General features: G+C 39.2%; 1 protein-coding gene across 9 annotated transcripts in view; it reads left to right on the top strand.

Annotated features, from left to right (window-relative positions):
- The window catches only part of inpp4b (inositol polyphosphate-4-phosphatase type II B), a 341,040-nt gene that overhangs the window by 280,759 nt on the left and 43,872 nt on the right, over nucleotides 1–16,409 (top strand). For all 9 annotated transcript variants that reach the window (XM_034687455.1, XM_034687454.1, XM_034687461.1 and 6 more), the window contains 2 exons: nucleotides 7,137–7,241; nucleotides 13,088–13,196. In XM_034687455.1, coding sequence (XP_034543346.1) covers nucleotides 7,137–7,241; nucleotides 13,088–13,196 — 214 coding nt within the window. The remainder of the gene's footprint in view (nucleotides 1–7,136; nucleotides 7,242–13,087; nucleotides 13,197–16,409) is intronic.

Here is a 16,409-nt window from a genome sequence, read left to right as displayed (position 1 = left end):
TTTATTAAGAGTGGGGACAGAGTGAGACAGTGTGGAGGGTGTTTTAGAGTTGGAGACCAGTGAGTGAGCCAAGGTAGGGAAGATAAGTGATGAGAAGATGATTGTGCAAACCAAACAATCTGTAACATGCAGATATAGAGAGTTTATCCCTCATAAGAGAGGTTTATGTATTCAAAAAATTCAAGGCAGAATCGTTATCTTATCTTGAATGATCATACAAAATAATGCCTTTAAATGGTGTTCAATTAGTATGTTATTTCTTTAAATAAAGCAGACGGCTGTTCACAAATGAGTGAAGCTCCACTCAAGCTTTCTCCCTGTTAGGGGGAAGATTTTCTTTGTTACTCTGGCCAAATGTTGCCAAGTTTTTGCTCATTGGTTGATTAATGTTGGGTCTATGTAAATAATAAACCAAAGAGTACAGTCCACACTTGGTCTTCATGTGAAGTGATAGCAGACAACTCTTAACCCTAGAACACTATCGATGAGCAAAACACATTTACATGATTTTCATTATGTTGCATTTGTCTGAGTGTCATGGGTCCCTGGGTAGCTTCAGCATTGTCTTTGACGTCTTTGAAGGCGTGTGTGTGTCCCTACTCCAAAACCCGTTTTTTCCTACAGGCACGTGTTCAGGTGATTTTCACCCGGCAATTGAGATTTTAAGTTTCTCTCTCCTGCAGCTGTTTGTATGTCAATTGCATTCACCAGGGAAGTCTCAAATGTCCCAGGAATGGGTGGACCGAACACCAAGTTTCCAGTTTTATCATTTTATGTTTCTGAAGTTTTATGTCCTGAATTCTAAATTTTTAGTAATTTTGGAGCATTTTTATAGGGTCCCCCCATGATAATTTTTTTTTCATTTTGTTAGACATGGCACAGTTGAAAATGAAAGAACAATACTCTAATTTCTCATGTATTGTCATATTTTTATATATTTTGATGACAAGTACTTTTTATTGGGTATATCATAACGGGTTGACCCCAGAAAGGAGAGAGGTTGACGACAGCTCCATGGCCAGTGGTCATGTGATCTGCTGTGAAGAAAAGGGTCTTCCTCATTTTTGAGCTTTCCATCCCCTGGGAAGAGGGCATCATATCAGATCATGAAATGAAACACCTTATGTACTCCGAGCTGGCAGTGGAGTACCAAGAGGCCAGAACTTGAAAGCTAAGGTTTACCCTATGGAGGTTTGACGCCAAGGCTTTTTTCATCAGTGCAGCTGTCCATCTGCTCCAGGGTGTTGGCATGACAGGGTCAAACCTGCACACAGACATGAAGGGAGTTAGGAGAAGAGGTAGGGAAAGCCAGCTAATGGCTTTGGCTCCAGAGTAAGGATGCCAGTTGGAGGCTAATACCCCTATAAAGGCAGCTGCAGGGGGTGTAGAGGAGACATCCCCAATATGCCACTGCCCCCCTGCCAGGAGATGTACCAGTATAGGGAGCAAAACATCAGTGAACGTTGGTTTCCAGCTGACCAAATGGCAACGGGAGGGGGTGTGATAGGCAAAAATGCCACAGCAGGAAATAACACCTCACCAGTAAAAAGATCCATATTTCCCAAACATGACGTAAAAGTAGTTTGAAAGTCCTTAAAGCTTTAACACATTGATTCACACATGCAATGTATGATGACAATGTATTTGAGTACAAAACAATCAACACACATTTAAAAAAGAAGGTGGATCATATAAAGCTCCCGCAGTCTGACATTAGTATTGTCTGAATTTTAATGATGTTTTTAAAAGCTTTGGGTTTTGCTAGTTTCTTGTGGCTCTGAGGATTTCTGTGCTTTAATAGGATTATTTATACATTCAAATTAATTAGAAGCTGACTCTAATGCGCAACTAATTTAAGGTCAATCCTGAGTCAGAGTGATTTTTGTGCATGGAGGAAAATCAGTGGTTTGTGCTTATTTTGTGTGGAAGATGGAAGTCTTCTCCTTTTTCTATTATACAGTGTTTTTTCTGTGGAAAAGGTATAAGAACAAAGGCAGTGAAGCTGCAGATGGTAGAATGAGATGAGAGCATGTGAAGCAGTCTGCTGGGAGATGGAGGCAGAGTCCCGTGTTCAGGTTCAGCACCCTCATTTTATCCATTTTTAATGAGGATCTGACCTCAGCAAACACTTCAGATTCTCTAATAACTGTATCTATTCATAAATTAATCATCCCGCTTTCATTGTTTATTAAAGGCACAGACATAATCTGCCAGGGTGCTGTTTGTTGGACCTTCAACACTGCCGGAGCTTCTCTGCACAAACTGTCAGTCACTCTTAAAGTGCTCTTATGGGATAACTGCAGCTTAAAGCCCAGAGCTGCGTATTGTAGATTAAGGCTCATATCTTACTTTCTCTCTTTAATATCTGTATTAGAACAGTCGTCTCTGCAGTCTGTTGCCTCCAGGTAAGATGTTCAGCAGTGAGTACACTCACTTCTCAATTTTTCTGATTTCTACATTTAACATTTAAATAGTTCCCGTGAAGAAACAATAAAATAAAATAAAATGACCAAACTGTTGTGAATTGGATGCACTTTTAAAAAAGCACCTTCAGTAATGACTCACTTGTCCAAGTAACTACTTTCACAGCAAGGGTCCAATCCTCCACTGTATCTACAACATATGTAACTGTGGATTTATTGGAGACCCTGCTGTGCACTCAGTGCCACAGGACCATAAAGATGAAACCCTTAACAAACTTTAATAGACCTTCATTGATCTGACAGACATCACTTAAACGCATCTGTTTTACCCACACTGATTGCTGTCATTTTTTATTTTTCTTTCTTTATTCTTCACAGCTTCTCCTCAGGACCCAGGCAGGAATTCATAAAAGCTTATAATACTGGTTTCCTCTGTTCTGTATGATTCTAAGGATTTTAGAAAAGTGGCGGAAAAATGACAGGTATGATTAGAAAAAGACATGGTGGGCAGATGTTGGTCAGTGCAGCTGGCATCCATCCTTTGGGAAACAGATGGGAATCTGTTAAAACTAATTTATCTCACCCACAACGGTCAGCGACTCGATTAGCCTGCTCCCTGGACCTCTACAGTCCACGGAGCAGGATTGACAGTCTACTGTGTGTGTGTGTGCTACAGCTCAGAGATAGAGCGGGCCACCCAATCCCAAGCTCCTCCAGCCTGCATGTTTAGCTATCCTTGGACAAAATACTCAGCCCCTTTCATACTCTCTAGGAGAAGCCTTGAGAGTTTGAGTGTGAGAATGATTAGCTGGTAAGTGGCCTTGCATGGCACTACATTAGGGTGTCATTATGTAAGTTGAAGTGCGAACGTGTCTTGCAGTGAAAAAGCACCATTAGTGTTTGGAAGTTTAGAAAGGCGCTTTATAAGTGCATTCAATTTCCCATCTAGAGCATAACTTTCGATGAATTGATGATTCTCTGAACTTTTCATCTGACACCATCCAAATTTGTCTTTGCCAGATACTTTGGTTCATGACCAGAAACCTGCAAAAATAATGGCATAGTGAACATAGTAATCATTAAAACCTGCAAAACATCAACTCTTTCCACAGTCTCGTCATAGATCTTCCAAGGCGTTACACAAAAGGGAAGGCAGATAAGCTTTTTGCGCTTCAGATTCCTTCTGCGTGGGACACACATCATGCTACGGCAACATGTTAAGCACAATGCAAAAGACAAAGGATTCAGACTTAACAGGTGGAAGATGAGGTGGTGAAGGAAGACATTTGCCGTAGCAGCAGTGATTGTGCAGTGTGAGTGAGAGGGAAGTCTGTTTAAAAGGACCGTCTTGTTGTAAGAACAGGCTGTGATTGGTGTGTGACTAATCAGAAACAATAGTTCTGCACACTGTAAGCTGTACAGGCTCACTGTACAACTACTTGTAGTAAAGCTAACCCTTAGTTTTGTTGAGCAAAACATAACATCTCTTGTCTTATGAAGCCTCACACACTTAATATGTCTTGGCCTTCAGAAAAAAATAGTCGACATCTAGTTGACATTAGCTGTGCTAATAGCGCAAATGCACATTCAGTGCTTAATGAATATTTTAATGTCTTAATGTTTCCCTGGTGTCTCTGAGTGCACTTAGGCCTGCACACGTGCACTGTGGTTTTCATTGGCTTTCACTGAAAAGGGGCTACAGCCTTCGTAAATCTGGCCCTTAGAGCTCTTGACTGCACATTTCGTCATGCAGAGCTTATGTCTTGTTCCTCATTATTCTTTCTCGGTGGATGATATATTCAGTGTTTAGACATGGCATCTGTTTACGTTTGCTCTGTGATAAGTAGCAACACATCAGTTCCCACCTTAAGAAGGAGACATGATTGATTCCAGTGCTTGAAAATAATAAGCCCTATCACATCAGCTGCAGCTGAGTCGAAAGTGTTTTCCATTTCTGAGGTAACACGTTTCAGCTTGAGTGAGTTAGCAGTACAGCATTATGTACAGTAATGGAGGTGCTCTGGATTTGTTTTTATGTTGGCCAACCTGCAGAAAAATGGTGTTTAAAATCTGTGGCAGGGAGCAGATTCTCTCGTTTCTTCCCTTCTTCAGCTCTGAGGCTTCGAATGGCGCTTGGTGTATTGTCTTCAGAGAAATAAATGAACAGGACAAAGCAGAGCTGTGGAATATGTGATAAAGAACAGCTGGGAAGTGTGGATACTCTCATATTGTTATTATGTTGAGATTAACAAACATTATGAGCTGTAATAAAATAAACACACTCTGCTGCTCTTAAAATAATAGAGCACCACACACACTTAGATGTGCATTTCTCTACAATGTTGCCATTCATAATACTGCATTTTGAAATAGCATCAGGATTACATTTTTGCATTTTTTTTCTTTTGGGGATTTTGCACTGAATAAGGATGTGAACACAGTTTTATGAAATTACTAAGCAATTATTGTCTTTGACAAATGATAGAAGACTACTTGAATAGCTTTATCATTTCGATGCATGCTTGACATAGTTGTATTATGGGTATCTTCCCAATAAAGTCATGTCTTGTATTACATATCCGTACTAATGATGGTAAATTATGAATTTAATACCAACTAATTTCCTTCATAAAATGCGTAGCTTTTTTCTGAAGCTCTATCTTTGGGGAAAGAACAATTCCTCTGGTTTAAAGGGATTTCATTAGTTTTGCATATTTGCACAAGCATGATGACAGAAGAGAAGCAAAAGAACAATAAAACTGAGTAAATTTGATAATAAATCAGATGACAGAGGACTTCAGCCAGCATAAAATCTGAACTTTAGCAACATACAAATCGAGGAAGAGACGTCACACAGCAACAGGGGTGTAGGTCAAGTTATCTCACTGATCACAGCACAGCCAACTACATACAGGATCAGACCATATCACAAACAGAAAAAACTCACATATTCTCGAATTGATGATGAAAATTGCAGAAAGACTTTAGTCGTATAAAATGAGAACATAATTTAAGCACCCCAGAATGCAAAGATGGTAAATGGACTTGGACTCATAAGGCACTTTTATTGTGTTCCTGACCACTCAAAGTGCTTTTGCACTACTTGACCGAATCCTCTCAATTATCCTTACACAGATGGCACACAGAGGATGCTCAGTATTAACTAATCCCATTTATACACTTTCACACACCGCCAACTATGTCAGCAAAAACAACTTGGGGTTCAGTGTCTTTCCAAGGACACTTTTGCGTGTGACTGCGGGAGCTGAGATCGAACCACTGACCCTCCAATTGAGAGACGACAGACTCTACCACTGAGCCTCCACTGCCACCCGACATCCATGCTGCTCTACTACTTTATGAAACATGAGTGATGTAGCTTCAAAACCTGTAGCTTAATAACATGTAGCTTATTTTTCCATGACACTGCCATCCATATTCTTTGAGAGCTTCACAAAGTATTAACTTGCTTCTTACATGGTGGAAAACATGGCCTGCTTCATGCATTTCTCTCTGGTTATGTGAAATTCTTACATCTCAAAAGAAGATCCAACCAAATGTTCTGATGCCAAACCAGATAATGAAACTTTGAGATGTGACAACTTTTGTTCCTCCTTTTTGCTCTTCTGCTCTTCTGCACCTGCTTTCTATAACTTTATTTCAAGCATCTTACGTCTTCTGCCAGACAAAATAATTAATCTTTTTTTTTGCCTCTTTTGTGTGATTGTTCCTGAAAGCTCAGTCTGATCTCAAAGAGCCTCATCAGCCATATTTACATATTTGAGATTTGAGCTGCCAACAAGGAGTGTCAGACTGTGATTTTTAGCTCAGTTATAAGCCACAAACAAAGAATCATTTGGCAGAAAATTTTAATTGGACATTTCGAGGAAAGTAGCAGCTGCAGAGAGCATAAAATCCTGTGCTTAAAGGATTACACCGCACATTAGTTGCTGTCATAAGCAGATGATAGAAAAAAAATTAAGATGCTTGTTGATGTCTTGTTGATACTTTCCTTACCTGATGTACATACATGTCATAAATGGTCTTGTACAAGCTTTTTAACTTGGACTATGACAATGTATTGAATTTTTTTATCATTATCCTAAAGGTGAATTTCTAATTGTTGTGTCTCTTATTGTTTTATACAGTGTTTGTTTAATCTGCAACAGAAGTTTGGTTGTGCTGTACTTTTTAATGAACTCAACCCAATAGAGAAAATAAAAAAAAGCTCATGAGTTTTAAAATATTCTCCTCCACTTTTTTACTTTGAATAAAAAGCAGTCAAATTGTGAAAACCTCCACAACTTTGCAAAGTATAAATGAGTTAGCGCTCCAGCTCCTTCAAGCACTTTTTAATCTAAACTGATTTTAATTTGGTTCTATGTATTCCCCTTTGTCACTAAATGGATCTCATTAAGTTGATCTCAAGTCATTTAGTTGTTTGAGGTTTTTTCTTTGTATTGTTGAATCAAAGAAAACATTCAAACACCAATCCAATTTGTTACCTAATGTTGGCTAATTTGTTTGGTGCCTGCAAACAAAGTACAAAAACAAGGTAATAAAAACTAATCAATGTATAGCTGTCATGCTAGAAAGGTTATAGTAAAGCCGTCACTGACACAAGAAGCTTTCCTACGAATGTTTTGCCCCAGATAACTCAATCATATTTCATTACAACAGTGTGTAAAAACTTGTGTCTGTCTTTTTTTCCAGGTCGTTCATTCAAGCCGAGCTGCTGCAAAGCCCAGAAATCTCTGGAGTTCATCCCCATAAACTTACACACCCAGAGGATGAGGGTGACGTGCCCCAGAAAAACAGGTAATACAGTTACTTGAAATAAAACATTTGTCTCACCTCACAGTTGATCCTGCTACAGCAGATTTATTTGTACATTTTGGGGAAGCAAGTTTTAAACAAATAACTGACTTATCATTCATCCCCTCTAAAGTTAATATGGCTAAATAATTGCTCTTTTGCATCCAGCAGTTATGATTAATTCATAAGTCACATGTTCCTTGCTAATTTATTAATGTTAGTCCAACATGAACTCTTTTGCAGCCCCTCTTTTAATCGCTCATTGTAATCAAAAATAATTTCTAGCTGCTTTAAAATGGTTTGGTTTCATAAATGTACTTGACCTGAAATTTCTGAGAGTAAAAAAGATAAGAAGGGAAAGGCAGGTGTTATGGAAAGTACACATTCCCATAAGCCGCAGTGGTTGTCACCTACTGAAGTGTTTCTATCCCTGACTTCTCCATCTGTCAGAGACACTCAGAGGGCTCAGACAGGGAGGTTCTAGGTCATCAGCCAGGCTGAAGGTGAAAATTAACTTGGCCTCAGACAGACAAACAAACACTAATTAAGCCCTTTGTGTTTTCCTGGAGAGAAAGTCCAGACGGCCTCCTCCACAACTACTATCTGGCTAGCAGAGCCTGTTATTGCCCTGGTACTGTCTGAGTGTATTAAGGCGACTAACTGCTGCCTCACTGTCTGTGAGAGGGCTCCATTTCAACTCTACACTGCATGATTGATGGAGAGTTGAAGAGAGACAAACCTTGACGTTAACTGTGGTTCTTTTAGTGAAGGCATCAGATCTGACAGCTAAAATAGGTAAAATCAAGTCATCATGCAACCCTGCAACTGTCCTGCACTGTGAAGGAGGAAAACGTGGAATCAAGATAAAATGAGGCTTAGGGGAGTTTGTCTATAGATTGATTGACAGTCTGATAATTACCCTCTATGGGCCCACCTTGTCTCAATTCCAAGCAGTGGTGCTGTAGCTGATGTCTCTGATGGTATATACACTCCATTATGTCTGCTACGGTAAGACCTGGAGAACCTGGAGTTACACTCCTGCAGGATACACACAACTCCCACAGGCTTCATGATGTTAATTAAGAAATCTGGGTTATGATGGAAAAGTACTTACATCAAATAGCGTCTGAACGGCAGAGCCACGAAACTGAAATTACACCTCAAATCTGCCTGAAGCTCGAAGCTCTGATTATTAAGCCACCTCTTTTTGCTTCCACGGAAATTATTTCAGCTTAATGATTGTTAAACCTCTTGCTATCCACCGTTTTAAACCAGCCTTTACAACCAATTATAATTCCAATCTTTTCCAGGACTCATTTGTATACCTTCTTTCATGCTTTTACTTTGTAATCAGAACATTTGATGTGGTGCACTGTGTTGTGTATGATGTATGAAATATAATGATCAATGTGTCATGTAATCAAGCTGATCTTTAAAAAGTTATTTAAAGCTTAGCCCACTCAACACACACATACACACACGCACAAACACAAAAATCAGCTGGATTAAATGTCATTAGGTTGATAAAATGAGACAGTATGTGGTTCATGTTTGCCTAAAAATATCCAGCTGTGAGTTTGACACACACCATGTGTTACTTTTTAATCCTCTTGCTTAGGTTTCTTTAATATAGCTCCATAATATACAGCTCCATAATATGCATCCATGACTATTTACATTGAATATACCACTGCATATATATTCCCATGAGTACATTTATGGTAACAGGAAGCATGCAGTTGATATTGCTTGAAATACAGACAGTACAATAACCTAACCATCTACATGTGAATTTATGGCCCAACTTTTTGTTATGCTCATTTTTCTATTAAATGCCATTTAAAGGTGGTGCCATGACAGATTAACGTATAAAGAAGGGTTTTGAAAATACTTACCGGCAATTTTTAATGAATTCTCTGTTGCCTTTAAAAACTAGGAACATGTCCAGGAGGCATACTGTTTCAGAGCGCAAGTGCAACGTCCCTGTATAACCTTTGTTGCCTGTATTTTACTCCTCTCTCTCTGCATATGTTCCTGCCTGTATTCTAACTCTTATATATCCAACTAAATGAAATAGATGTAAAATAATTGTCCCAAATAATGTAAAACAAGTATCAAAAAAAAGGACACTGATCTTACAAAACAGGCACACAACTGAGATGAGAATGTCGGGATGTTGTTTATTGATTGAATTATATGGGCATTTTGGAGACAGAAAATCACAGTGCTGTTGAACTGCATTGTGTTATTCTGACATGCCTTTTTTATTTAATTTACAGTGAGAGTATGCTTCAATAATAGAAAAAACACTCTGACTCCCTCCTAACTGGCAACTGTGTATCTTCACTACAGAAAACATTACTTTTAGATGGAATGAAGATGACAATTTAAACTGTTAAGCAAAAATCAAAGCCTCAAACACAGACAGAAGTTTTTGTTTTAATTCACTTAAAGAGCTTTGTTTGATAATGACTTACAGCAGTAAACATTTGTGTGGTTTAACAAGAAAAACTCAGAAAAAATGACTACAATCAGAAAACACAACAACCTGCTCGATAATAGAGCTGAGGCTCAGTTATGTCTGCAGACAATTGCTCTATTGTTCTATTTGATTTTCTGAAGTGATGCATTTCATTGAGCTGAGCCACGCAATCCACTCAACGATGGTAAACCATTCACTTTCATTCTGTCTATTTATCATCCAGCAAGAAAAGGAAATCCTGGGAAAGAAAGATTTCGAGCTCCAAACAGTATTCATTTGTTTTGCTGGGATTGGCTCTTGTCTTCTGTCTCTGAAATGACGACTGAAGAATATTTCCAGCCTGAAAACTTGGCAGCTCGGCAAAGCTGCACCAAGAAGCAGTGTTCGGCTCTCCTTTGGGTCAAGTAAAAGGGTGCTCTGTCATTGTTAAACAGGGTTGTGGAGCGGGTTAAGTATAAATTATAACCACTCATTCTGACCGCCACAATCGATTCCTTTTTTTGTTTTATAAAGCTTAAGTCCTCTCAGAGCTTAAATGGCTCAATCTGTTGTTGATTTATTGAGAAAAAGATGTTGTGAGCAGGCAAATCAAACACAAATTGCTTATCAGACTTGATGTTCTGAAACCTGCCATTGTATTTCAGAGGACTTCTGCTGTTGGAGAACCAATTAAGGGAACTTGGGTATCTGAAAACTCCAGGGGCTGAACGTGTGGCAGACAGGAAGCCTCATGGTCAAACACAGGGATAATTAACAGAAGAAGCAGTGGGTAGCAGTGAAGCCCCCCCACATCAAACCACTATTGGTCTGTTGTGGTGTTGTTAGGGGAAGGGGATTCTGTTGGCCGCAGTGTCGTTTATGTCACTGTGGCAACACTTGGAGCTGTGTCGAGTCATTAATTTCTATTTTCAACGATTTTTCAAGCAGTGTTTTCTTACGCTTGGATCTGTTGCTATCCCCGGGGTGATCATTAACTGACCTGGCACTCAACCACACCAAAACATTCACCTCAATAAACCTCCATCCTGCCCTTTACTGTCTCTGATTTAATTGTCGGCCTCGTCCATTACTCATTCAAAACAAGGCCTGTTGTAAGTACCCCTGTGCCCGCCTAGCCGTCTGTGAAATGTTTATTTACTTTTGACGACGGTGTGCAAATTGGAATAAAGCGCTGTGACATTGGCCGTCCTTCTAGTTCAACATGGGACCAACACTACATTAAGACTGCGGGATGACTATTAATGGAGCGATATAGACACAATATAAATCACTTTGAAATATGTATTTCATAAAAGTAATACACTGTCGGGGTGCAGAACAACTTTGTGCATTAAAAGGTGTATCTGTGGCCTTAAAAACACTGTGTGCAGGTAATTAAAGGTAATATCTAGCCCGTATTCCACTATACAACTTTGATATTTAGAAATGAAACATCTGCATGACATAATCAGAAAAACTCTCATTTCATGTCAGGTAACACAAACTGCTGATACAACATTTTTAAGATTTATCATGCAGATAATATTTGGTAGAACTTAGACTTCAAATTAAACTGCAGTAAATGCTTCTCTTTCTAATGTTCCTCATATGCCCCACACGAGCACCAGCCTTCTGTCAGGACTGTCAGCGTTAACGTGTTGCTTGAGATCAGTTCAAGGTCCAAAATCAGTGCTTACAACAGCTCAGTTGCCACGTCAAAAGCAATATACACTTTGTGTCAAACAGAATTAAAATATCACCAAAGCACTTTTGTTTGAGTACTTCAAGCTACCGCCTCCGAGCTAAGCACACAGGTGCAGTTAATCAGACTGATGTCAGCGAGCAGCTACATCATAAAAGCCAACAGAGTACTATGTGTATGAATCACGATAGACCTGTGAATGAAATCAAAGAAGTCCACTGTTGTGAACAGTCATATGCTTTAACATCGCAGGGGACATTAGATTAATGCACACAGGGCTGTGTTTAACAGAGAAAGCAACCAAACTCTAACTCCTGAAAGTGCAAATGCTGTCACATTAACCAGTGATCCCTGGACATTAGTAATAAGAATTATCTCTGAATAACTACACACTATATTGACACTGATTGAACATTTTGTACATGCACTCCTGCATATGTATTGTGCGTAACAGTGTCATCCACTAAATGAAATAAAACTAAACACTGTATTTCACAGAATTAGCACTTTGAAGCTTCCATTTCAGATCACTCTGGTGTATCAGTGCAGCATATATTTGAGTACTAAATCTAAAAGTCAGGATGATAAAGTACATTTCATTGCATTGACTTGATTCTTAAATCAAGACACTGGTAAGAACTGCCTTACATTGTTAATATGGACTGAAAAACTGCTTTTAAAATGCAAAATAATGGAATTTTAAAGATGAGATTAAAAATGCAATCAATCCCCATAAACTATTAAAATTCTGCAATTAGAAATTAATCATTTGGCAGCTCGGTTGAAAACCAATCAGTTTGATCTAATGTTTAATTTGGAATCATTCTATTGACAAGGTCACTGTTTTCTTTTTTTCTTTTTTTTTTTTTTTTTTTTCTTCTCACTGTTCACTTTTCACAAGGTCACTGTTTTCATAGCCTTTTCTTTTTTTAACTGGGATGGATGGATGGATGGATGGATGGATGGATGGATGGATGGATGGATGGATGGATGGATGGATGGATGGATGGATGGATGGATGGATGGATGGATGGATTAAATATTAGTTTTCTTTGCAAATGATGTAATCTATTAATCTATTTTATTGTCTTCTATTTTTTGTGACCTTTTGTTACTTTAGGACTTATTTTGTGTGAAACTTGCTCTGTGAATACGATTTATCTATTAAAAAAAACAACCTTTAAAGCTCTTTAGTTGGTCATGACAGACTGAAGTTAACACTGATTCGCTATATAATCTGTAACAAAACAAGACCATCAACGTCAAAACTGATCATTTCTACACAGATACTTTAATGCTTGTAACCACTGCTGTCACGACTGCAAGTGTCAGACAAGTGAGTTATATGTTGCCAGAGTGGTCTTTGTTGAAATTTTCCCTGTCAAAGATTCACAATGAACATTAAGATAGACTGTTAAAAGCAATCAAGATGATTTTTTTTTTTTTACCAGAAACATTGCTCACATATGCACAGGACAAGATCAGAAAAGATGCAAGAGTTACTGTGTTGTCCACAGGGGGCACCAAAATCCACACAAACTATAGGTTCCTCAAGAGAGCTCTAACAACAACAAGTAATTAATTTAAACATTTTTGTTGCTCAAAGTCCTTAACTGCCTGTAATCTTGAGTTTTTTGTTCTATAGCTACTTTTTTTAACATCACCTCTCATTTTCTTTCTTTACAGATGCTTTCTATGACATTGTCACTGTTGGTGCCCCAGCAGCTCACTTCCAGGGCTTTAAGTGTGGAGGTCTGCAGCGTCTCCTCAGCAGATATGAAGCAGACAAAAAGAGGTAAATCAAAATAAACGCCTTGCAGGCTTGTGCACCATGTTGTTCAGAGTGTGATTTAATACAGGACACATGCTGAGGTGGAAACAGGCTTGTATTGACAAAAGAATTTAACTCGAGCATAATTGATAGTGACAGATAAATTTGTCCCCAGTCTTTGGAGAGGATTTTCACAGCCTCATACAGTTACTTACAGCCAAACAATTCTGTGAATTTAGACTGGAACTCCACTGCCTCTGACAGCTCAATTTGACTGGAGGCAACAGGCTTGATGGAAAAGGCTTGTCAATTCAGAACTTACTCTGTACTGGTTCTTTTTCCTGGCAAGGATATTTTTCTTTCCCCTTAAGCTGGATGTTAACTTGTCACTAAGAGCCAGCCACACATGCTTTGCCAGCTGCCACCTGGAGCTCAAACTAAAAAACATCTTATATTCAAAATCAACTTGTTAGGTAAAGTCTCTCTGATTGAGTGTAATGTTAGCTTGAGTTCAGTCTGTGGCCCTGAACCAGCGTGATTGCTTGATGGGAAAACTGTATCTTGTGCTTCTTTTACTGACAGAAACCGTGAGCTGCATAAGCACTCAGGGTAATGACGATTTTATTTTATTTTATTATTGTATCATGCATAGAAAATATGCCCAGCACAAATCAGGCTAACAAGACATAATTATTCTGCAAAAACAGGGCCAGAATCCATGGTAGACATATAGAATATAGAAATGTTATTAAAGAAATAAATCATCCTGACATTTCTTCAAACTCTTGAAACAGAGTGGCCGACTTTTAAACCTTAAAAGTGGATAACCTTTACATTCTGCCGTTGTTATTGCACCAGGACATTGTAAAAATGTGTTTTATTCATCAAAGGAGTTCTTAACTCATCATAATGAGGACCATTCTAAAAAAATGTGTCATTCTCAATCCCTCCTAACTCAAATAATTCACACAACTCATATTCCTTCTGGATGTTTTAAATCCCCAACTTCATGGTAGACCATAGCTGCTGTGATTGTTATATTCAGACATAGATTCAAAGAGAGATGTGTGTGCACATTCACTGGCTGAAAAAACACTCTTGGGCCACATATCCATACAACTTCCTCCAGCCTGAGATCAGCAGTACTCTGTACATTCTGCTGTCTCTGCCCTTTGCATGCAGGATGGAGGTATATGTCACTGGAGTTCAGTATGTGGTCACTTGATAGATGCCAGGAGAAATGAAGGGTGATTTTTCCCAAAGCTCCCCATAGAGTGCAAAGTCATTACAGACCATGCCAGATCCAATTAGTTACAGAGTTTGTAGCTCAAGAAAGAGGGAGGAAGAGAGGGAAGATGGAGAGGGGCGAGGTGTGGGTATGAAATGGATAAGCTGATGGGAAAATAGTTGGGGACATGTGCTGATGATGAAAAATAAAGAAAGGGCTTCTTTACACTGAAGTGCACAAGTGAATGTGGCAAAGATGGTCAGTTTTATCTGCTAGCATGACAACGATAAGGTTAGCATACTTTTGAGAACCCACTGAAGTGAAATCGTTTTCTTTCAATGAGAGATTAGACTTCAGAAAGAATTCTCCAGGGGGACAGAGCTTTTTGTTTCATATTTGACTTAGCTAATGACTCACTGTAGCTTAAATTTTCCAATTTTCCGCCTGGCTGACTGACTGCGGCCTGCTCTGAGCCTTATCCATGTTTGACCTGATGTGCAGTCATTTGTCAGTCATCGCTAGAAATAGGAATAAAGTCAATTTCTCAGTGATTTTTCCCCCGACTGTTCGCAGTAGCCAGTTTAATGAAGGTGCATGTCTACTTTACATGAGGAACATTCATTATTTCATGTTTTAATTTGTTTTTATTACGCAAGCACTAAACGTCTTACCCAATATTTAGCCTACAGGGACCTGATGAGATGTATGCGCAGGTCCAGTTGAGAGTCACTTAATTGTATCAAAAGTCAGCCTTGTTAGGGGAGTGAAGTTACATGTGAGCGTGCACACACACACCAAGTCATTATACTACTTCAAGCGTGTCTTCTCGCCTTTCAGAAGCAGCTCTTTGTAATCACATTTGATTAAAAAGGGAACAATCATCCAATGTGAGCCGCAGCTATTCAAAGCAATATTAATTCATCAAAAAGAAGATGGAAAAGGTTTGAGGAAGGCTACAAAAAAGAAACTCTGAGCACCGAGGTGTTACCAAGGGAGCAATAAAAGAGCTATCTGTCTTTGTTCCTCAGACACTGGAAGAGAAGGAGGGGGGTTCTTTCTAGATCCATTAAAAACCTGCACTGGCTAAACTTGGCAATGACCAGAGTATGCAATGTAGTTTGTCTCTCAGGATGGTCCAGGCAAGAGTTTAATCAATATCTACACTTAGTATTCCTCTAGAAACCCTGCAGATGCTCACACAGGGCAAGGGCATTTATCTTTCATTAATGCATGCAGTCTCACTTAAATGGCTGTTTTAAAAGTCACTGGATTTTTATCCGTTTTTAATTGAACCCTATAGACAGAGCTGTGGATGTGCTGAGGTGGTCTAATCTTTCATTAACATCCTCTTCTGAATTATTCAGCTCATCTTCATACCCATGCAACACACTTTTTTAGACTGATTAAATGGAACCTGTATGATGCAGGTGCCATCTTACCTGAGCTGATGATGTTGGGTATGTCTGTGTGTTTTTATCACACTTGGATAAATGTAACAGTGCATGGTTTGACTCATTTGTCCTCAAGAACTGTGCTGGAAGAGTCCCTGTCACTTCACCCAGCCCCCTGGTCAAGCACAGCAGCAGAGTGACACGTTTCTGAGACACAGAGTGTTCAAACTACATCACACACACTTAATCGAGTCTCTTGGGGCCAATGTTCACATTAAATGTGACTAGCAGCATGTTGTCCAAACAAAGTAACTCACTCCCAGGGTTTCTGTGTGTGTTCAGAGACAGGACATTGGCAGGGGCTGGGACTGCATGCTGATAGACAGCAGCTTGTTAGCTCTTCCCCTGCTCTGGAGTCAGCCTGCTCCACATTCTGTGGCTGATGGAGAGGAACGCTGGCAGTAGATCTGGTCTCAGATCAGGGTTTTCGCCTTGTGTCTGAATCACTGAGGAAAACTTTGGATGTTATTCTGACAAGTGTCGTGAGATCAGTGACTTGCGGAGGATTCAACAACAGATGGAGCTTGGTAGTTAAAAGAATCAGATCTTCCAGGCTGA

This window comes from Notolabrus celidotus, chromosome 7 (genome assembly GCF_009762535.1).
Source record: "Notolabrus celidotus isolate fNotCel1 chromosome 7, fNotCel1.pri, whole genome shotgun sequence".
NCBI lineage: Eukaryota > Metazoa > Chordata > Actinopteri > Labriformes > Labridae > Notolabrus > Notolabrus celidotus.
This window is presented reverse-complemented; position numbering and strand designations above follow the sequence as displayed.